At 36.9% G+C, this 23,253-nt stretch overlaps 1 protein-coding gene across 1 annotated transcript; it reads left to right on the top strand.

Annotated features, from left to right (window-relative positions):
* Positions 1-4,228: 4,228 nt before the first annotated feature.
* Positions 4,229-23,109, top strand: LOC135760434 (B-cell receptor CD22). The gene is made up of 9 exons (XM_073814548.1): positions 4,229-4,306; positions 13,836-14,183; positions 14,372-14,629; positions 14,811-15,167; positions 18,854-19,111; positions 19,406-19,669; positions 19,764-19,851; positions 20,092-20,137; positions 22,564-23,109. Exons 1-9 carry the CDS (start codon positions 4,258-4,260, stop codon positions 22,657-22,659), a joined length of 1,764 nt encoding a protein of 587 aa, XP_073670649.1. The 5' UTR covers positions 4,229-4,257; the 3' UTR covers positions 22,660-23,109.
* The last annotated feature ends 144 nt before the right edge of the window (positions 23,110-23,253 follow it).

The following is a 23,253-nucleotide window of genomic DNA, read 5'->3' as shown; positions in this document are numbered from 1 at the left end:
GAGACCTGTACTTACGGTACGCTGAGTCCAGCCAAGAGGTGAGAGCCATTGTGAAGCAAACTAACTGTGCTTTGTGTCTAAGTCGATACCTGTGGAGAGAAGAGGAGAGAGAGTGATTATTCTGAGGAGTAACAGGACGAGACCTGTACTTACGGTACGCTGAGCCCAGCCAAGAGGTGAGAGCCATTGTGAAGCAAACTAACTGTGCTTTGTGTCCAAGTCGATACCTGTGGAGAGCAGAGGAGAGAGAGTGATTATTCTGAGGAGTAACGGAACGAGACCTGTACTTACGGTACACTGCGTTCAGCTGAGAGGTGAGCGCCATTCCAAGCCAACTAACTGTGCTCTGTGCCTAAGTTGTTACCTGTAAAGAAGAAAGGAGAAACATTGAGTGACTCGACGAAACATTGTGAAAACGCAAGGAAGAGCCCACACCAGGGAGACCCAGGTACGCAGCTTAAATAAAGATCTACAACACTCATCTAGTTTTGATTCTGCCTCCAGGAGGACAAAGGAGCGCGCCACGGGTAGTCTAGACCAGGTTGGGGCCTGAGTCCTACGTCCCCCCCCCTTGGTCTTCAGTGTCCTGGACATTCCGTTGCCCCCTTGTTCCCTGCCCGTGGCCCACCTGGAGGGCAGAGAGAGAGACATTAGTTTTAATTTCCCTTCCCCATTTCCCTACTACCTTTTAAATATTTAATAAAGATTGTTTTAATACTTACCTGTTTCTCGTGTTGTCTGGTCATTGGGTTGGCTTTGGGGACCTCCTCGAGGTGGAAGTTGAGAAGGGGCGTGGCTTAGCATAGTAGCGCCAGCCCCTTGGCCGTGACAATACCATCATGCTGTACATGTAAAACAAGAGACTAAACTATGAGTCTACTGTTGTCCTGCACCAATCATAGTGATCCAAACCACACTGATGTCCCTCTGTTTTGTTTTAATCTCACAGCTTCTCTCATGGATGTGAAACAGACACACTGGATGATACTGGAAAAGTAAATTCTTCAATGATTGTAATGTGAGAGTTCAGTAACAGGACTCAAGTGTTGATTTTGTCTCTGTGTTGAGTATAGATTGATGTTATAATCTCTTTTATTCACTAGAGGACTGATGATTGTGTTACTGAACTCTACACAGTAATGTCAAGTCTTAAAGAAACAGTTCACCCAAATATGAAACATCAATGTTTATCATGACACCATCAGTCATGGATGTTAAAGCAACACCAAAGAGTTTTTTTTTTTACCTTAAAATAACGCTTCCAAAACAGTTTCAGTCGTTCATCCACTCTAAACAGGGTGAACAGCACTTTCACATTCGCTTTGCAGCCCTCTATCGGCCAAAACCGCACTAAAGAAGTTTCCAAACGTCGGGTAGTGGTCCTGTAGTCCGAGTGAATACTACAAAAACTTGCATTACGGCAGACCTACAATCCAATCAGAGCCAGCTATGCCTCAGTATTTATGACAGTGGGTAATGGACAATTACGCTTCTAACCTGTAGGGGGAGCAAAGAGCCAAAACTCTTTGGTGTTGCTTTAACATGTTTCTGGTGTTTCTTTGACTGTGTAAAGTCACCACTAACTCTTTAATCTTGATGATTTTAATGTCTTATAGTTGTGATGATCTTCTGTCTCATGTTCAGATAAATTCGTGATGATCCAGTAGATGGGTTCAGCTGTATCACCTTGAGCTTGATGTCAGACTGAATGAGCAGAAGTGTGATGAAGACATTTATCATCAAGTGTATAAGATATACATGTATAATACATTTTAAGCTTTTTATTTTACATATTAAAAAATGTTTGTGTGCTGCTGCGTGTCCCTGTGTGTGTGTAAAAAGTAAAGTGTATGTGCATTGTCATCCCGTTTATAGGTTTGCTCACTGGCGAAACGTTGGCCCCTTAGCGCTGGCCCTGCATGGGCAGCCCTCACTTAGCCCCCAGGAAGCCCTCACATAGAGAAATCCCCAGACTTAAATAAACACTGCTGGATGTATATATTGTCCCAATCTTACAGAGTGTTAAAAAGTAACAATGAAGCAGAATTAAAAGCTCTGTTATCCTCTCTCACCATCTCTGTCTGAAACCTAAAATTGCATTTTACATCTTATTGGTAGAGTCATTTTCTTACTTTAGGTTGAGATTTTGTTTCATTTAAAGTCACCATTATTGTGATCAGTGTTTGATTTAGTTAAACTTGACTCGTGACTCTTACATTGTTCAATCATTTGATTGCTATAACTTTGTGTGTTTAAGACATGTTTGTTATAGCAGAGTGCGATACTTTGATGGTGGTCGTCAGTTCAGCAAATAAAGTCTACAAATCATCATATAAAAACATATGTATTAATTTATTGTTTGCGCACTTATCAGAAGGATCTTTCGCTGACAATGTGATACTATACTATGAGATCCAGCTCTCTCTAAACAGTTTGTCTTTCTGAAGAATTTTGAAACACTGAGACTCAAAATTAACTACTCTACAATGTAGACACACAAATATCAAGAATCAGAGTATGAATCACAATGATGGTGACAATAAAATGAAAAGCTTCATGCTGCAATGCATGCTGGGTATCAACAAATTACAAATCTCATCCAGGACTCCCAGAATGCACTGCGGCATGAATAAATAATGACCTTTATTTACCATTTTCTTTGTCACCATTGTTGAGATTCATACTCTGATTCTTGATGTCTGTGCATCTACATCGTTCAGCGGTTAATGTTTATGTGCAAACTATCAAAATCCTTCATAATAATAAACTGCTATGAGAGTTCTGGACCTTACACTGTAGTATTTCATTATTAACAGAAAATGATGCTTCTGATAAGGGGGAAAACTATATTAATAAATCTGTTCATTAAATGATTATGTTTGATGTTATTTTTGTATCAGCCATCAATATTCAATTACTATTGCCTTTTCTTTGCTATAACATGTGTTTTAAACACACTTAGATTTAGCAGCCAGAAAACACTAACAAGCCAATGGTCAAGAGTCAAAGTCCAATTAAAACAACCACTGATCACAATAATGGTGACTTTAAATGAAACAGCCAACATCTTAACATAAGTTAAGGAAATGACTCTACAAGTAAGATGTGAAATGCAATTTTAGGTTTCAGACAAAGATGTTGAGAAAGAGGATAACAGAGCTTTTAGTTCTGCTTCAGTGTTACTTTTTAACACTCTGTAAGATGGGACAATATATACATCCAGCAGTGTTCATTTAACTCTGGGGATTTTTCTGTATGAGGGCTTCCTGGGGGCTAAGTAAGGGCTGCCCACGCAGGGCCAGCGCTAAAGGGCCAACGTTTTGCCAATGAGCAAACCTGCGCAGGGCCCTTAGACTAGCCCTAAGTGGGCCCATAAAGGGCCATCGTAGGCTTACTTGCAGGGTGCATATTACAAAAGCACTCTTTAAATAAAAATAAAAATATGCACCCTTGACTTTACACCAAGTTTTAGTTGGTCAACGCTGCAGTCTATTTCAGTTTCCTGCGCCGGGTGTATGATAGGGCCCCCGTCACTCTTCAGCTTGAGAACTAAAAGTGCATCTCTCAAGAATAGACTCTCATGAATGTGAATGAGGAAGTGATGCTAAAATCTAAGATATTTTGTGTTGATCTGATGCTCCTGCAGCTTTGATCTTCTCAATATTTTGTGACATATTCTCATATAAAGCTTTGACCTGTGAACTCTATGATGATGATGTTTGTTGTTGTTAATGGGATGTAAATTCTGGAGTCATTAAAGGATTCATTATGTTTGTTTCTTGTATTCCTCTCATGTTGTTGAGGTGAGAGACACAAATAGCCAGAAAGAGGAAGACTAAATTTTTCATTATGCTTCAAGCACCATATTCAAGTGTGAAAACCACCAACAGTCCACCAATAAACAACGCCTGTCCATCTTGTTCATCTTGTGCATTGACATAAACGCTCATCGGTAAGATGATTTTTACATAGTTTTAAGAGTAAATCAATCTGTAGAAATGTGAATGACAAGAGACAAAGTTAAGATTTATAAAAGAAAGAAAAGATTTTAACTTCATAAACTCAGTAAATGTTTTTGTGATTATTACTGTAGTTGTTGAAGCGCTAAGATGAAAAACATCTTCAGTCTGTGAATGAGCAGTGAATTATACTGAAACTATAATCTACTCTCATGAAATCAAATGATGAAGAATGTTTGTGATGATGTCATGATGTGTATATGTTGATCTGTATGTTTTATGATTGTAGAGGTTTGATATGGAGATGTGTTTCAGAATATCTCTGATGTTTCTGTTCATAACTGCTGGTAAGTGCAGATCACACTTCACACTTATAGACTCACTTTATACACTTCATGTCTTCATTTCTTTAAAAAGACCTCATGATTAAATTTACACTTTGTGTCTTATACAGTAACATGACATGAACTCTTTACGTCTGGTCACTTCATGCGTTTTCTCTGATCAGATAGTTATCCGATCAAAAAGACCAGGTGTAAATGCCCTCCGAAACGTTTTTCTTTTGAGACATATTTAAATCCGGTTGCTCAAACCACTTCAGGAGGTGGTATGGGATGCATATCAGATAAAACTGTAAATACATCTGGTTGATGAAACCACACATGTCAGTGCAATAACTTCTCCCAAACATATTCAGGTCACCCAAAAGTTAGCCGGCAAAGACAAACAAAAATGACAAGCTCGTTGCTTTATGGAGCCATGACAGTAGGTAAAAAGCATTCTAGAACCAATAAAAGAGTTTCATGACAAACTCGAATGATATTAAACAAAAAAATAAAACTTTGAGATCACTGATCCAGAGACCTACCTAAAACTCCTCAATCTGAAATGCCCCAAGGCATTTTCAACGTATAGGAAATTCTCGCTCTTGTGATTTACAGACTGTAACGTAAGTGTTTTTTAATTATGTAATGTTAAATCAAAACTCAATAACTAAAAAAAATATTTAGCTCAAAGAATCTATGTTAGTTTAAGTTTGTCACATGTAAGATTAACATCAATAGGATAACGTTTTACCCTTAGTGCAGGAGTCAAGTGTTTTGTTTTAGACAGATATTAAAGATAATGATTCAATTAAAGGACTGTGTAAAAAGTACCTGCTGTAAATTAACAAACTATTAATAAACCTATTGCAAAGGCAAGTTATAAATTAATAATATTTAATTAGGAGATAAGTTATCATTTTGACAAATGGCTTAGATACACTGTATACACAAAACCATATCCTCACTGCTACGACAGGCCATCCCCTGCAAGTAAGCCTACGATGGCCCTTTATGGGCCCACTTTGGGCTAGTCTAAGGGCCCTGCACAGGTTTGCTCATTGGCAAAACATTGGCCCTTTAGCGCTGGCCCTGCGCGGGCAGCCCTCACTTAGCCCCCAGGAAGCCCTCATACAGCAAAATCCCCAGAGTTAAATGAACACTGCTGGATGTATATATTGTCCCAATCTTACAGAGTGTTAAAAAGTAACACTGAAGCAGAATTTAAAGCTCTGTTATCCTCTTTCTCAACATCTCTGTCTGAAAGGTAAAATTGCATTTCACATCTTACTTGTAGAGTCATTTTCTTAACTTATGTTAAGATGTTGGCTGTTTCATTTAAAGTCACCATTATTGTGATCAGTGGTTGTTTTATTTGGACTTTGACTCTTGACCGTTGGCCTGTTAGTGTTTTCTGGCTGCTATATCTAAGTATGTTTAAAACACATGTTATAGCAAAGAAAAGGCAATAGTAATTGAATATTGATGGTTGATACATAAACAACATCAAACATAATCATTTAATAAACAGATTAATTAGTATAGTCTCCCCTTATCAGAAGTATCATTTTCTGTTAATAATGAAATACTACAGTGTAAGGTCCAGGACTCTCATAGCAGTTTATTATTCTGAAGGATTTTGATAGTTTGCACATAAACATTAACCGCTGCACAATGTAGATGCATAGACATCAAGAATCAGAGTATGAATCTCAACAATGGTGACACAAAATGGTAAATAAAGGTAATTATTTATTCATGCCGCAGTGCATTCTGGGAGTCCTGGATGAGATATGTAATTTGTTGATACCCAGCATGCATTGCAGCATGAAGCTTTTCATTTTATTGTCACCATCATTGTGATTCATACTCTGATTCTTGATATTTGTGTGTCTACACAACAAACCGGCTAATTTTCAGTGTCAGTGTTTCAAAATTCTTCAGAAAGACAAACTGCTAAGAGCTGGGTTTCATACTGTAGTATCACATTGTCAGAGAAAGATCCTTCTGATAAGTAAGCAAACAATAAATTAATACATAAGTTTTTACTTGATGATATTTAGACTTTATTTACTGAACTGACCACCACCAAAGTATCGCACTCTGCTATAACAAACATGTCTTAAACACACAAAGTTATAGCAATCAAACGATTGAACAATGAAAGAGTCACGAGTCAAGTTTAACTAAATCAAACACTGATCACAATAGTGGTGACTTTAAATGAAACAAAATCTCAACCTAAAGTAAGAAAATGACTCTACAAGTAAGATGTAAAAATGCAATTGTAGGTTTCAGACAGAGATGGTGAGAGAGAGGATAACAGCGCTTTTAATTCTGCTTCATTGTTACTTTAACACTCTGTAAGATTGGGACAATATACATCCAGCAGTGTTCATTAAACTCTGGGGATTTCTCTATGTGAGGGCTTCCTGGGGGCTAAGTGAAGGCTGCCCATGCAGGGCCAGCGCTAAGGGGCCAACGTTTCGCCAGTGAGCAAACCTGTGCGGGGCCCTTAGGCTATGCCCATACAGGCCCATTGTAAGCTTACTTGCAGGGCTCTCTCTCTCTCTCTCTCTCTCTCTCACGCACACGCACACGCACACGCACACGCACACACACACACACACACACACACACACACACACACTCACAATAACATCACGTATCTCTCTTAAGAATAGTTCTGCATTACGTTAATTTTCACGCGACTTTTATTTATTTTTAGATCATGTGTTATATTATAATATATCATGCTACTACTAGCACTTACCAGGACCTCTTGCTGGTGTAAAGTTAACTCTGTCTGTCCCTCATCATGACCACCCAGCCAACATTGCTTGGTGGGGACAATGTAGGCCCCATATGGGCTTGCAATATGGGCCCCAAGTTGGTCTTGCACCTGACTTAGCCCACATGAACCTTCTGTAGAAACTAAAGTCAATGTGGACTAAACCAAAGCCAAGTATGGGTGTGGTTGGGTTGAAGAAGTGATGAAGTTAATTAGATCATGAAGAGATGAATGAAGTGATGATTGACCATTAATGATAAACACCTGCTGTTAATAAACAGAATCACTAAAGAAAGATGAACAAGAAGAGAAAAAAGACAAAAGACCAGCAGAACCACAACAACTACAAAAAAATAAATAAACATTTCTTGGTGGAGCCAGTGTAGACAACAAAATCCCCAGTGTTAAATTAACATTAATGCTACTCAGTGTTTATTTAGGTCTACACAAATGAAATAGTGTGGAGTTAATCTGTAACTTTATCTTCTCTATCACCATATCTCTTTGATTTATTTAAAGTCACCATCATGGTGATTGGTGTTTGTTTTAGTTGGACTCTTGACTCTTTTGTTTTTTTCTGGCTGCTATAACTTTGTGTGTTATATTTGTTATGGCAAAGAAGATACCATATTTGCAATTCTGTTATAGTGGTTGATACGTAATGTTGAACATCTAGAAAATGTATTTATTAATTTAGTGTTTGCTCATTTAGCGGCTGTATTGTTCTCTCTCAGTAATGTGATACTGCAGTATGATATCTGACACTCTCAAAGCGGTTTGTCATTCTGAAGATTTTGAAACAATGTGTACTTAAAAATGAACCATGGTTTAATTTAAACACACGAATATCAAGTCTCAGAGTATAAATCTCAACAATGACAAAAGACAAAGTGACAAAGAAAAATGTCAAAATGTTCATGATTTTTTTTTCATGCCGCAGTGCATTCTGGGAGTTCTGGATAAGATTTTTAATTAGTTGATGACCAGAATGCATTGCAGCATGAAGCTTTTCATTTTATGGTCACCATTATTGAGATCCATACTCTGATTCTTTATGTTTGGGTGACAATAGTTAATTTTGAACTATACAGTATTTCAACTTTCTTTAAAATGACAAACAGATATGAGAGTGCCAGATGTCATACTTCAGTATCAAATTATTGACTGAAAAAATATGTTTCGTAAGCAAACTAAAGTAGTATATGTTTTTTACATGACAATATTTGACACTATATCCTAACCACCACCATAAAATCACACATGACACTTTTGTCTCTTTCGTTGCCATAATAAACATGTTTTAAACACACAAAGCTACAACAACCAGAAACTAATAAATAAGTTAAAAACAAAGTCAAGAGTCCAACTAAAACAAACATTGATCACAAAAATGGTAACTTTCAATGAAACAACCAACATCTAAAGTTAAATAACTCAACAAGTAAGATGTAAGATGTAAAATGCTTTAGTGTTACTTTTTTAACACTATGTAGTGTGGATCTATATAAACACTGAGCAGTGTTAATGTTAATTTAACTATGGGGATTTTGCTGTCTAAATTGGCCCAGAACCTATATGTGTATATATGTGCATATATGAAACCTATATGCAGCTTATATGCACATATATGCAGCACATATACAACATATATACACATATATAATAATATATATGCACATATATGAAACCTATATGCAGCTAATATGCACATATATGCTGCACATATACAGCATACATGCCCATATATGATAATATATATGCTGCATATATGCAAAATTGAGGTGCATATATGTGCATATACAGGCCATATAGGTATCCTGTATTGCTTCTTTATATCCACATATGAGCCCTATAAGTTATGTCTCCTATAAAGCAGGATCTGGTCATTTTGTAGCTCATATCTCACTTTGGCAAATGTCATACATGCCCAGCTCATATTTTCTATTATAAAGGCAATAACTAAGAACTAACAAAAAAATGCAAGAACTTATGTATGTGCAAACACATGAAATTTGTATCACATGTATTTGGCCTTTTATGGAATTTAACTACACTCTATGAAAGGATGTGTTAATCCTATTTAACACACTATGTGTCATTCCATCTTGATTTTGAGTTTAAATAAAGAAAAGGGACAAGATGTGTTAAAACAACACAAAGTGTGTTGTCACAAAAATAACACAGAGTTGTGTTAAGGACAACACATTAGATGTGTTATTTTAACACATTTGTTTTAAGAGTGTTTGATAATTACAGGGAGAAAAGTTATGATGTCTGCATGTTTAAAACATTTACAAGATCTGTCTAGGACATATATAACAAAATGGTTTAATTTAACAGCTACTGTTCAGTGTTATTTCACAGCGACAGTAGAGCAGATGGTAGAGCAAGTTGTCTAATGATCTGAAGGTTGGGTGTTCGAATCCCAGCTGGCATGTGGGATTGCATTTTTTTTTGATAGGAAGGTTGGAGGTTTGAATCCTGGCTCCTGGAGGTGCAGACTGTCATTGTTTGGACCTTTATTTATGTTTAATTTATTAGCAACTACAGATTTTAATAATTTTACCAATATATAGGTTAACATATATGTGCATATAATATAGGAAAACGGCCAATTTTATATATGTCACATATATGTAAAACCTATATCAAAACCTATATTGAAACATATATGTTTATATATGTTTTTTCCATGTGGGAATGTTGGCTGGGTAGGCTGTGGATGCTGAGGCTCGCGAATAGAGGGTATGCACGTGACGTCACCTTTGGCGAAAGTGACTGCGGTTACGCCAAATGAGTGGCAAAAGACAGAGCGGCAGAGTTTGTGTACAGTTTGAAATCAGCGAAAACACAATGAAAAGGCGTCTAAATGGGAAACAGCTAATGTGCGATAAGCTGTACTAACAAATTTAACAAGAATTCCGAGCTATCGTTTTACAGACTGCCAAAAAACACTGAAAGGAAAAGTAAATAGATTGTTCATACCAATGTCCACAGACCACAGGTGGGTTGACAAGTTGCTAGGGTCACTGTCAAGCAGAGGTTTTACTTTCTACTTAAAGGTATTTTGTCAAGTATTTGTATTTTATCCGTGTTTTCCTTTGGAAAAATACATTCCATTAAAGCCTATCATAATTTTGACTCTATTACATTTCATAAATACACGTTGTTGTTTTACATTTAATATTTAAGTACATTAACATACTTTTACTCAAGTAAAATTACACAATTTTAATGTAATTAGGTATTAAATAAATTTTAATATGCAATATTAAAGAATACACAGTATAATTCTATGCTTTAGAATGTAGTGAATTAATTTTTTCCCAAGACAAACACCCTAATAAAGCACAGATGCTTGGAAAATGTAACTAATGTAACTAAGTATTGTCCACCTCTGCTATCAAGTCCAACTAAATTCAATTTTAAGCTGATATTAGTCAGTCTTACTGGCATTTTTGCAGCAGTTGCTATGAAAACCAGCAGTGGCATTTCTATACTGAGGCCAAGGGAGGCCTGTGCCTCTGTAGACATGTCTCTGGCCACTCTGTGTGTAGATTGTGGTCCCTAACCCACTGAGCAAGGCGTCTCAAAAAGACGTCATTTCGACGTCCCGTGAGGAGCCAGAATGAAAGTTTTTATGACGTCTTTTTATGACGTGTTCTGAACATCCAATATTGATGTCAAGGGGAGCTCCACGCAAAGTAAAACTATTTAAAATGTGGCCATTTTAGACATCAGATGTATATATAATCTTTATATATCAATAAACGTTCAAAAATATTGCTTATAGATAATTCCCAAATATACAAGTTCCACTTTAACTGTCTGCGTCTGCAATCTTGCTCTCTCATGCTCTCTCTCTCTCTTGCACTCTCTCACTTAGCATTTAAGGTGGAACTTTATCTATGAGCATTATGTTTTTGAACACTCATTCATATATAAAGATTACATTATTTTATCAGCTCAACAAAATTATTCTACAAAAATACACATGATGTTTTTGTTTTTAGACTCAGAACTCGTAGACCAAATTTGTATCAAATGTTTGTGTATTGATTTCCTGAACCCCTTTTGGATGTCTACATGACGTCCAAGAGGGGTCATAGTCAGACGTCTAGATACTGTACCAGATTGGCACGTTGTATAGACGTACAGATAAGGGCCTGGACCAACCGACCTAATATAGACATGATCTGCACGTCGGGGAGACGTCTCATGTTTGGTGGGAACTGTCTAGCGTTGTATGTTAATATTAAAACTATTAAAAATTGTCTTTATAAAAGTTTGCATTTGTGATTTTCGGTTGGATGGCTTCAGAAAAGGTCATGTGATTTCTGGTAAGGGAACATAGGGACCATCGATGCTCACTGGTTTTTGCGTTGCATGGAATTTTTAGGTAACTAGCGTTTCAGGGCACTGGAAGGATTTTGCAATTAAGACAGCCCTTAAAATGGCAGACTCCCTAATCAGTGCCCTGACTACTGAACAAGATGAGAGCTCAGCTTCAAATTTTGCTCACTCTTGTATAAAATAAATGTTTATATGATTGTAAAGTAAAATAAAGTTTAAGGGGCGGTTTTCTGGACAAGGATTAGACCTAGACTAAAATAAATGTAAGAGCTGTCCAAACTGAAAACAACTTGCACTGACATATCTTAAAGGGGTCATATTATGAGATATTTTTTAGATGTAAATTAAATCTTTGGTATGGAAAAAAACATGGAAAAAGTCTAATTTTCACGCTATGACCCCTTTAAAATACATCAGTGCCCTTTGTTTTGCTTCAAAATGCACACAAGTAATGTTTTTAGTAAGACATGTTTGTTAAAACTAGTTATATTTCCTAATTAAACTAAGGCCTTGTCCTGTCTTAAAATAATCCCTGAAACCACCCCTATAATTTTTAAATATCATTTGTTGCCCTTTTTTAATGTGCCCCTCTGGTTAAACACTGGGCCCTCTTGGCCCCCCTAGTGAAATTTGTCTAGAACCGCCCCTGAAAACCAGCCATTTTGTTGAACGTTTGCCACTCAACAGGCCGAGATCCGGCGTGGTTATGTGGAAAAGTGACGAAAATGCATATACCCAGATAGCAATTACATTTGGCCCGGATCCGTTTTTAGCCCCTTGCCGCCGTTTCTATCTTAGAGACGTTTTCTGATTGTGAACCAGATTCGTGCGAGATAGAGGTTTCAGACATCTAACTGCCATAAGTTCAGTATTTACATCATTTTACAGATCTGGCCCAGATCACTGTTCCAATAGGTAACCGAAAGACATTAGCTGTGTCTGACACTGATTTGGTCCAGATCTGCAATATGAATCTGAGCCGATGATGATCAGGCGGTGCTGGATCGGTGCTGGCACATATCCGCAACTCCTAAAAACAGACCAGAAACGGCTTCGGCCCGATAGAGCGACGGCCCTTGGTTAAACGGCTGTTCTGGACTTTTCCAGAATGCACAGATTGCCAATCCGTCCCTGCTCTACATAATTCATTTAATTAAATGATATGATTATTTCAAATAAAGATTGCCTTGTCACTGTCAGTGTTGCCTGTCCTTCATAAATAATTTTAATAAATCCATTAAAGAATCATTAAGTTAGCTATATGCTTAAGCAATGAGGGGATAGACGCACACAGCCACATGTAACTCACACACGCATCTCTCTCTCTCTCTCTCTCTCTCTCTCTCTCTCTCTCTCTCTCTCTCTCTCTCTTTCTCTCGGGTCCTTCTCTTTCCGTTCTCTGTCTCTCTCTTTTAATAATGTATTTAAATAAATGAGTGCGAGCCTTAACTTAAAGGGGACATATTATGAAAATCTGACTTTTCCCATGTTTAAGTGCTATAATTGTGTCCCCAGTGCTTCTATCAACTTAGAAAATGTGATAAAGATCAACCCAGTAACTTTGTTTGGGTAAACCATTCTCTGCAAGCATGTGAAAAAATAGGTCGTTTTGTGAGGTAGGTAGCAAGGCAAATTACAATAATACCGCCCCCTTTATCTGCACTATCCAACCACAGCACTGCAATTTAGTGCAGAGAGAAAGAGAGAGAAAAAAGTACTTGACAGCACAATTGAGTTTCAATTACAACAAACCACCATCATTGTGATCAGTGTTTGCACTTCATCACCTCATTTGCATTTTAAAGGACACACCCAAAAACAGTACACTTTTGTTCAGGTCTACAAATTAGCAATTTTGAACATGCTATAATTAATTATCTGTGGAGTATTTTGACTTCACATATGTTTGCACTCCGGGGACAGCAAAGATTTATTTTACATTTAAAAAAAATCTCATAATATGACCCTTTAAGAAAATGACCGTCATTTTTACCTGTCTGTTAATTACAGCTTTAACTTGTTTTTAACTTAAAGGTATAAGCGGGATAATCCACGGCTAGCCATGCATTAAAGGAATTTATTGCACTCCGCTACATGTCGGGTGGTTCTTCGCCACGTTGTGCATTAAAATCCTTTAATGCATGGCTAGCTGTGGATTATCCCTTATGTAATGAATAGTGTATTTGCATTTTGCGCGGGAGTAGAAGATCGGATTCATATCCGTTTTGCCAAGACGCATTATGTGGCCAAATGTAAATGGAACAGTTTTAACAAACCAGATAGCTATCCGATCAGAGAAAACACATTAAGTGACCAGGTGTAAAAAGGCCCTAAGAGTATTTGAATGAATGCTGATTTTTGGACTTGTTTGTGTGTTACCTATAAAGTTTCCTCATCTCTGTGTTTCAGATGTTGATGGTCAGCAGGATTGGGTGAATTACAGCCCTTCAAATGTTTGTGCGATAAGAGGCTCAACAGTGAGATTATCTTGTACTTTAAAACCTCCCCATGATAGCATCACATCAGCCACCTGGACCAAATTCGCATATACAGGACCAAACCTGTGCCCAGACACAAATAACAGAGGAAAGGTTCAGTGTGTTTACAGTGACTCTAAAGACACTCACAGCTTAACTTTGACACAAGTGACAGAAGCTGATAAAAACATCTACTACTGTGGATTTACAACATACTGTGGATACTTTTGTGTGGATAAAATATGGACAGGGACTCCTGGAGTTCAGCTTGATGTCACAGGTAATGAAATAAAACACTGAATCATATTAACACATAGAGAACATGAGAGATTATATTATTTAACTGTGGTCTGATATAAAAGAATAAGGTTTATGTTCTTATAATAATGATTTAGTTTATTCTGTAATGACATTGATTAGAGGATTTCAGTAGATGAAGAACTAACCGAGAGTTTGTTGTGCTGTCAGACCTGCAGGTGGAGACAAATCAGAGAGTGAAAGAGGGAGATTCAGTGACTCTTACATGTAAAACCACCTGCAGACTGACTGAAGAAACAACATTCATCTGGTACAGAAACACACAGAGATTCACTAAAGGAAGAATTACATTGAATCAACTTCACCTGCAGTCAGTCAGTCGTGATGATTCAGGAGTTTATAGATGTGATGCTGCTGTAAGAGGATCTGAACGTCTCTCCTCTACTGATGTTTATCTTAATGTAGAATGTAAGTACTCACTAATTCATTAATAACAGTAAAACATTTAACACCCATTAAATCATTCTGTATTTTGTTGAGAAGTATTTGAAAATGTGTCCCAAACATGTCGATGACATATGGAGTGCTGAAAAAATTCAAGACTCATGTTCTTGTTGTTGTTCTTTTATTTCTCATCTCTGTGTTTCAGATGATGATCAGCTGGGTTGGGGAGTGAATTATAATCCTTCATATGTTTGTGCATTAAGAGGCTCAACATTGAGAATATCTTCTACAATTAAATATCCTAAAGACCATGTGGTCAATAAAGCCGTCTGGACTAAAACTGCTGTAATTGATGGAGAACCACCTGACCTGTGTTTGGACCCAGAAAACAGAAGAGGAATTCAGTGTTACACTGGATATAAAGACACTCACAGCATCACTTTGACAGATGTGACAGAAGCTGATAAACACATCTACTACTTCAGATTCATAACAGACTGTGGATACAACTGTAAAAACAATGTATGGAGAGGGATTCCTGGAGTTCAGCTTGATGTCACAGGTAATGAAAAAAAACACTGAATCATATTAACAAACAGAAGAAACGAGAGATTATATTATGTAAATGTGGTCTGATATGAATTCATGAAGTTGATATTGCTAAAATGATTTTATTATGATCAGCATGGGATTTTCTTGTCTTTGTTTCTGATGCTCTCCTCCTCTTCTGGTCATTGATTTTAATGATCAGAGGTGGATGAGATTTGTTTCATCCAGACTAAATGTAATCTTTATGGGGCAGTTTCCCGGACCATGATTAGCTTAATCCAGGACTAGGCCTTAGTTTAATTAGGAAATATAACTAGTTTTAACAAACATGCCTTACTAAAAACATTAACTGTGTGCATTTTGAGGTAAAACAAAGGGCCCTGATGTATTTTAAGATATGTAAGTGCAAGTTGTTTTCAGTTTGGAGAGCTCTTAAAAGTGTTTAAATCTAGGACTAGTCTAATCCCTGTCCGGGAAACCGCCCCTATATTGTTGCAGTCTGTCTATTGGTAACATCTGTGAGCAGTTTATTCTGGACCAGAGGCAGACAATCCATGTGCCATGAGTAAAAGTCCTCTCCCGTATTTTGTTCCAATCACCTGGATTTGCTAATTAGCACAGTTTTTCAGCAGGAGGTGACCTCCTGACTCATTTGTGTTTTAAAGGAATAGTCTACTCATTTTCAATATTAAACTATGTTATTACCTTAACTAAGAAGAGTTGATACATCCCTCTATCATCTGTGTGCATGCACGTAAGCGCTGGAGCGCGCTGCGACACTTCGATAGCATTTAGCTTAGCCCCATTCATTCAATGGTACCAATCAGAGATAAAGTTAGAAGTGATCAAACACATCAACGTTTTTCCTATTTAAGATGAGTAGTTATACGAGCAAGTTTGGTGGTACAAAATAAAACGTAGCGCTTTTCTAAGCGGATTTAAAAGAGGAACTATATTTTATGGCGTAATAGCACTTTTGGGAAGACTTCGACTCGCCTGAAAAGTCCGCTCCCCTTCTCTCTCTCATAATGGGAGAGGGAGGGTGTTACTGCGCTGAGTCGAAGTACTCCCAAAAGTGCTATTACGCCATAAAATATAGTTCCTCTTTTAAATCCGCTTAGAAAAGCGCTACGTTTTATTTTGTACCACCAAACTTGCTCGTATAACTACTCATCTTAAATAGGAAAAACGTTGATGTGTTTGGTCACTTCTAACTTTATCTCTGTTTGATACCATTGAATGAATGGGGCTAAGCTAAATGCTATCGAAGTGTCGCAGCGCGCCCCAGCGCTTACGTGCACGCACACAGATGATAGAGGGATGTATCAACTTTTCTTAGTTAAGGTAATAACATAGTTTAATATTGAAAATGAGTAGACTATTCCTTTAAAGGGGTCATATGATGAAAATGTTAGCATTGCCACTTTGTAGGTGTGAGCAAAAATAGGTCATTGAAATTTGGCTTTCATTATGATGTCATAAGGATATCTTATTAGAATAATACCGCCTCCTTAATCTGAACTCTCCAACCACTGCACTGCCGTTTAGTGCAGAGAGAAAGAAAGAGAAAGGAAGGACTTGACAGCACAATAGAGTTTCAATTACAACAAACCACCATCATTGTGATCAGTGGTTGCACTTCATCCGCTCATTTGCATTTTAAAAAACACACCCAAAACGACACATTTTTGCTCAAACCTACAAAGTGGCAATGCTAACATTTTCATCATATGACCCCTTTAAGCCCTCAACGAAGCCTTCAAGGCAGCGCTGCCTGGAAGACACTCCACGCCCATGAGCGTTTCAGCCAATCACAGCACTGGTGCTAGATATCGAGCCTTCCGCAAGCTTCTGGCAGTTTGAGCTCACCGTTGGTCAGGTGAGTAGCGCAGATATGGTAAGATAGGAATGTGACTTTTTTTGAATTCAGTTCGAAATTTTTCAAGCGTTTAAGTGATGTGTTTTCACGTCATCACGTGTCCATGGCACGTTTTTCTTTTTGTGCCAGTTTCACGTATTGGTTACGCAGTTGTTTTTCCTTTTTTCAAACCATTGTCATTTAGGATTGGTGTTAGATTTGTGGTTTTCCTCTCATTTTTTTTCGGCTGTTTTCACGCGAGGATAAAGTTGGGTTTGGCATAAATGTGGATGTCATTTTACGCATTGGTTTATGTTTATTTGTCAGAATTTTAAACTGTTTTCGATTGTGGTTGGGTTTAGAGTAGGGTTAGGGTGAGGACGTAATATACTGTAACAAAGTTGTTCTAACCCCAATCCCAAGCGACAATGGTAAGAAAAGCAGAAAAACAGTTGAGTAACCAATACGTGGAACTAGCACAAAAAAGAAAGTCATGCCACTGACACGTGGAAACATGTCACTTAAACACTCGAAACATTTCGAGCTAAATTCAGTCACATTACTATCTTACCATATCTGCGCTACTCACCTGACCGATGGTGAGCTCGAACTGCCAGAAGCTTGCGGAAGGCTCGATATATAGCACCAGTGCTGTGATTGGCTGAAACGCTCGGGGGCGTGGAGTGTCTTCCAGGCAGCGCTGCCTTGAAGGCTTCGTTGAGGGCTTAAAACACCAGCGAGTCAGGAGGTCACCTCCTGCTGAAAAACTGTGCTAATTAGCAAATCCAGGTGATTGGAACAAAATACTGGAGAGGACTTTTACTCATGCCACATGGATTGTCCGCCTCTGGTATTTTTATATGAAAAATGTATTTTCACACCCTTCAGTAAAATAAGAATAACTTTTGAATGCGACATGCTAAAGAGTTCATTCTTTTTTTGGGTGTTTACTGTCTGCTGCTGATAACAGCCAGAACTGTCTGCAGTCTGCTAGAGCACACAGAACCAGAGTTATACACTTTCAAAGACAGTGTTTATAACATAAAAAAGAACATTTGTTGTTTCATCATATGTAAAAAACAACATAAATAACAATTTTTGTCACAAACAGCAGCTTTTTATGTAACTTCAAAGGGTTTTCTGCAAAATGATATAAAGATATTGCATTTATTCCACTGTATGTGGTTATGGGAGCACTTCAAATATTTTTAGGCGGAAATTGCATACAAAAAGGGTATTAATCCTCCCTTCAGTTGGAGTAAAATAACTTTTGCATAGATTATGATAGAGAAAAAAAATCATTTTTCATCAGTAAGCTAACAATGACTGGAATCAAACAAAACTGTCTGCAGGTTTCGTTACCACTCAGGGCCAGAGTTATATACTTTTAAATACAGACTTTAGAAAAAAAAACATCAAAAAGTGCCTATTTATTTTTGTGTTTATTAGAGGACTGACAACACATACAACCATGTTGAGCACTTTCAACAGTGTTTTATGTAATTTCAAACGGTTTCCTGTAAAATGATACCAAACTTTTGTTTGTACACTTCTGCATGTGGGTATGGGAAGCTTTTGAAATTGGGATGGCCAAATCTAGGTGGAAATCCCCAAAATAGCCTCAGAGTGTACCACACAGAGGACATGAGAGATTATATTTTGAATAATTGATCTAGTTTATTCTGTAATGACATTGATCAGAGGATTTCAGTGATGATGGACTAACAGAGAGTTTGTTGTTGTTGTTGTTGTTGTTGTTGTTGTTGTTGTTGTTGTTGTTGTTGTTGTTGTTGTTGTTGTTGTTGTTGTTGTTGTTGTTGTTGTTGTTGTTCTGCTGTCAGACCTGCAGGTGGCGACAAATCAGAGAGTGAAAGAGGGAGATTCAGTGACTCTTACATGTAAAACCACCTGCAGTCTGACTGAAGAAACAACATTCATCTGGTACAGAAACACAGAGAGATTCACTAAAGGAAGAATTACATTAAATCAACTTCACCTGCAGTCAGTCAGTCGTGATGATTCAGGAGTTTATAGATGTGATGCTGTAAGAGGATCTGAACGTCTTCTGTCCTCTCCTGATGTGTATCTTAATGTAGAATGTAAGTACTCACTGTTACAAACTTATATGAATTTACATCAGTTAACATTAGATTTCATTACAACATTTATTAATACTACTGTAATGATGTGTAAAATTATTGTGTATGTTTGGTTTGGGTTTCACTATTAAACGTTGCAAAAATTCACATGTAGAGTTTTACTGTTTATAAAGACCTTGTTGATTGAAAATAAAATTCTCTTTTGAATTCTGTTTACACATATATTTCAGTAAGTGTTGAAGTGTGAAATCATGAGGTGATTAAAATAATACTGAATAATACTTTTTCATTTAGATCCTCCTGAGAAAACTTCATTGTCCATCAATGGATCTGGTGAAATAATGGAGGGTGATTCAGTGAATCTGACCTGCAGCAGTGAATCAAATCCACCTGTTCACAACTACACCTGGTTTAAAGTGAATGAAACATCATCTGTTGGATCTGGACAGACGTACAGCATCACTAACATTAACTCCAGACACAGTGGATGGTTTTACTGTGAGGCTCAGAATAAATATGGATCTCAGAGATCAGCGGCTGTATCACTCACAGTAACAGGTGATCTGTCCACTATTAAATCTTTCTGTGTGTTTTTGTTTTTTTATCTGACACTATAGTGTTAAACAATCTTTATGAAAAAAACTTATTTTAGGAGTTCAGGGTTTTGCTGTTTATTATGGGATTGTGGCAGGATTTGGTGGGTTGTCCTTCATCATCATCTTCATCATTCTGTTTATTAGGTGAGTAAAAGTAATATTTGTCTTAAATTTCAGAAGTTTTTTTGCGAGTTTTATTAATGGGATACAGTAAAGTACAGCACATAGAGTACAGAAAGACAGTGATCGGGTTGACATCATTATGACAAAAGCTCAATGTGTCATAGTTTAAGTGCAGTAAACAATTAGTGTACATATTCATTATCATATTTATATCACATATTTAAACATTATTTTCTGTTATTTTTATCTTGTTTTCTCAAGGAAACGCAGGAGAGATCATACAGCAGAAGACATCAAGCAGAAGCAGGTGAGCAAACACAAACTTCCATCTACACCTGCAGTAGAATCCCAGATAGCATGCAACCATTGAAACAATGTTAAAAACAGTTGATTTGTCAATGTTAATACCATTTAATCAATATCAGGTTTGCACCCTCCATTAATATAAAAAAATATTGAAATTTCAACAAATCACCATTATTGTGATCAGTGTTTTCTTTAGTTGGGTCCTTGACTCTTGACATTCACTAAGTTAAATCTTTCTTTTCTTTTATTTTTTTAGTGTTTGTGTTTATGTAGAAACGCATGTGCATTGGTAAAGAAAGATGTGTTTCAAAGTTAAGTTGAAACTGAGTGCTTTTTGTGAAGATGTCAAGATGATATAAATTTAAGCTGCTTAACATGATTATGTTGATCCATTTTTGACATAGCCCCTAGGCTGCATAAATGCGCAAAGGTAAGCTATTATTAGAGTAATAAGTTATTTATTACTTTTATGTGGATGCCCAGTTATGTGATTGGTCATGTTTCATGCATTTATGGTCGTGTACAGGGTGGATGAAGATTTTTTTTTAAATGCCAGTATAAATGAGGATCGTTTTCATTTTAAAATGCTGTTTCAAAACACAAATGCTCTAATGTACACAGGGCATAAAACACAAGAGTAAAGGGCCCAACTAAAGCAAACACTGATCACGATAATGGTGATTAGTTGAAATTTCAATATTTTTTTCAATATTAATGGAGGGTGCAAACGTGATATTGATTCAATTGTATTAACATTGACAAATCAACGATGCAGGGCCGTGCACAGACCTTTTGAGGGGCATGTGCTGAAACTGAAAAAGGGCACCCCCTCCAAATAAATATCACTTAATAATCATCTTAATAGCTTTATATTTATTTGCTATTAATGATTGAAAAAAATCACTATTAATGAATGAAAAATGACATTTTATGATAGCTTGGCATTATACAGTGCAAAGGATATCTGCCCTTGTAAGTTGGCTTTAACAATTTACATCCTGGGTGTTTGTCTGTATTAGGCCTATTTGTTGTCATGTGTTTGTGAAGTGCTCTTGTGTACTCGCTCTTATTTAATTGTAGAATATATTAATTTTAATTTTTTCCTCTGCTTACATACATAAAGTTACATAAAAATATGTTTGAAGAAAAAAAAGGTATTCTGTTTGGTTTTATAAGCTAATTTTTATTATTTTGTTAACATGTTTATGTATGTGATTGAGAAGAGGGGGAAATAGGAGATTAAAGATCAAAATAGGAGATTATACTATACTATAGCCATACCATTAGCATATTCAACATGTATCTGCCTACCTGGCAAAAACTGTGCTGAGGACCAGGAACCTTGGTCTTTTGAAAGTGCAAATAACTGCATTACTAATAAATATACTAAATACTAAGTAGACTTAACTCTATGCAGTTGATTTCAGAATAAAAAGTTATGAACCAAATAATCATACAACTCCCTTGACTAATTCAATGCATAAGATACATGCATATACAATAAATTATATCCAGATTGCATACTGTAATGAGTGACAGGGCAATATAATGTACATTGTACATACTTGTATCCTTTACACGTTTTTCGTCTCTATCCAGTTTTCCCAACTGGGCATCTGATGTCTAAGACCTTTCTAATCTGATATGTTTTTGGTGTTAATGTAGGCTAGACATTTACCCGCGCGGGCGCGTCTTTTCGCGTGAGATGTGTTGACTTTAGTTTAACGATTGAGACGCGTCATGCAAAAAAAGCGATAAAAACCCGACCGTGCATTCCGTATTGTTGTCACGGGTGCCCTTCACATGGGTGAACACTTGTTTAAAAACTGCTCGCGCTTTGTCAAAAACTCAATTTGGTCGCAGTTTGGAGCCCTAAGTGCCCCCTGATTGCCCACTCGACCAATCCCGTCTGGAAAATTCGGCTCTGCTCAAATTTATAAAACATGCGCCGTTATATACATACTAGTGTTTCTTTCGTAATGAGACAGCATTGTACTCAAACAACAAGATACTTATTTACCGTTGCAAGACGTTCAGCTGCTCTGACTGCTGTGGAACTTCAGCTCGCTGCACTCAGGGGGCGGAGTTAAGAGGTTTGACAGACAGTTTTTTGCGGATCCAAAAATATTTAGTTTTTTAATAATTTTATTTGATCAATATATTTGTAAAACACACAGACAGACGTAAGTGATTAACAATAGCAGTAATTTATATATAAAAAAAATAATAAAACACCTCCAAAAAAGGGCACTTCGGAGTGTAAGGACAAATAGGGCATGCGTTCTGCACAGGTTGAGCCCTATCTGTGCACGTGCCTGCAACGATGACATTTACAACACAATCAGAGTAAATCTCTCAAACCTTTCAACATTCAAATTCACTTGATCCAAATGAACACAAGGTCTGTTATTCATCTTTCTTTTACAGTCTGATCAGTGCAGGGCTGCTGATGGCGTCTACACGACTCTTGAGCTTCAGTCCAGATCTTCTCAATATGACACACTTACAGTAAACAGTCATTAAACTCTCTATGCCTCTGACAGACTGCACTGTACACTGATGTAATGTTGTGATTTGTTGTTTATCATTACTAACAGTTAACATTAACTAATATATTTGTATTGCATTTACTATGTTAAGATTGACACAGATTGACACATATAGTTTTTTTTTGTATATTAAAAAGATGTTTGTTTATCATCATAAATCATAATGACCACTTTTCTGTGTTATAATCCTCATCTGTATCCCAGAAGATACTTCTCGCTCTCTGAAGTTCAAACAGATGCTGATAGTCAATAAAGATGATTGACTGAGATGATTGTTCAGTATATTGAGAGTCTGTCACATCTTCAGTACAGTAAAGGTTAAGTGTGAATTGTAATTTATGCTCTGACTCTTTTCTCTGTTGTTGCTTTATGATCTTCTGTATCTGAGTTCTGCTTCAACTGTGGTTCTTCATATGACACAGTGTTAATAGACCTTTTAATCTTTCTAACTGTGTGTAGTTTTGATTGATCTCTGTAAACTACAATAATACCAAACAGTTCAGTGTTACCTCCTGCATTACAATAAGGTCTGATGTCCCTCTGTTATGTTTTAATCAAAAATCTGCTC

Source organism: Paramisgurnus dabryanus, chromosome 4 (assembly GCF_030506205.2).
Source record: "Paramisgurnus dabryanus chromosome 4, PD_genome_1.1, whole genome shotgun sequence".
In the NCBI taxonomy this organism is placed as follows: Eukaryota; Metazoa; Chordata; class Actinopteri; order Cypriniformes; family Cobitidae; genus Paramisgurnus; species Paramisgurnus dabryanus.
Note: the sequence above shows the minus strand (reverse complement) of the source record. Positions and strands in the feature narration are given on the sequence as shown.

Coding starts and splice junctions, on each gene's coding strand:
- LOC135760434 (XM_073814548.1), top strand. CDS start 4,258: ATGGAGATGTGTTTCAGAATATCTCTGATGTTTCTGTTCATAACTGCT. Junction 14,184..14,371: donor AGTTCAGCTTGATGTCACAG/GTAATGAAATAA, acceptor TTGTGCTGTCAG/ACCTGCAGGTGGAGACAAAT. Junction 19,112..19,405: donor TGTGTATCTTAATGTAGAAT/GTAAGTACTCAC, acceptor TTTTTCATTTAG/ATCCTCCTGAGAAAACTTCA.